Source organism: Cyprinodon variegatus, unplaced genomic scaffold (assembly GCF_000732505.1).
Source record: "Cyprinodon variegatus isolate N-32 unplaced genomic scaffold, C_variegatus-1.0 Scaffold72, whole genome shotgun sequence".
NCBI lineage: Eukaryota > Metazoa > Chordata > Actinopteri > Cyprinodontiformes > Cyprinodontidae > Cyprinodon > Cyprinodon variegatus.
This window is the reverse complement of record NW_015150525.1, coordinates 1,638,602-1,639,576: the sequence shown is the minus strand read 5'-3', so window position 1 is coordinate 1,639,576 and position 975 is coordinate 1,638,602. Positions and strand designations below refer to the sequence as shown.

Genomic DNA, 975 nt, shown 5'->3' with positions numbered 1-975 from the left:
GAGAACATGCAAACTCCATGCAGAAACACCCCCGAGCCAGAAAATCGAACCTGGAATCTTTCGCAAGGCAGCAGTGCTACCCACTGCTCCACCATGCAGCTCATAATAGAGATCATTTAAATTTGAAATGAATATACATAGACTTTAAAAAAACCTTACCTGTGTGACGCTGCAAACCTGCCAGTTCCCAGTCCACACAGAAGCCTGCTTTAAAGAGCTGCCTCATGGTTCTCACACTCACATGTGCCCTAAACATTATGCCGTCTCTGAATGGCCTGCTAAAAGAAATGACAAACAGTGGAATATTGGAAAAACCATCTGGCACCGTCTGCAGACAGTAAACATGTCAAACAGTAAACTGCACACATGAAGCTATGTTTACCTTAGTTACTCCTGTTAGAAATTAACCTTGGACCTTTGAGTTGTAGCATGACTCAGCATTTGAATGAAGAAAAACTACTAAACATTAACATTTATGCTAGATTTAAGCTATGACTGTTTTTTATATATATATATATATATATATATATATATATATATATATATATATATATATATCATTGTTGCTCTTTTTTTTACCCTTTTATTTAACCAGTACTAGTTTTACTGCAAAGTACTTTACAGTAACAAATTGTAAAAGTCATATATTTATACATTAAGGAGAAACACATCAGTTTCAGAATAATGACCATAGTGCGGAGAAAAGTGATATACACTGAGAAAGAATGCAAAAAGTAGTTACAGTCATCCCAGAATAGGGAACACTGTCCCTTTAAGAATGTTCTATCAGCCAGATGGGCTGACTGAGAAAACAATCCTAAAGTTTCAACATAAACTCCAATTTACAGCATAACTGTGAGCTTGCAGTCAAAGTATTATCAACACAATTTCCTCGTGGAGGAAAACTGGATCAAACTGGAAGTTTGTCCACTTTCCCCCTAAATAATCACATCTGCAATCAGTTTTACCATTTGT

General features: G+C 36.1%; 1 protein-coding gene across 1 annotated transcript in view; it reads right to left on the bottom strand.

Annotated features, from left to right (window-relative positions):
* Nucleotides 1-975, bottom strand: part of LOC107083302 (acyl-coenzyme A thioesterase 1-like) — a 30,835-nt gene that overhangs the window by 19,598 nt on the left and 10,262 nt on the right. Inside the window, exon 2 of the mRNA XM_015372421.1 lies at nucleotides 160-278. Within this exon, the coding sequence (XP_015227907.1) occupies nucleotides 160-278 (119 nt within the window). The remainder of the gene's footprint in view (nucleotides 1-159; nucleotides 279-975) is intronic.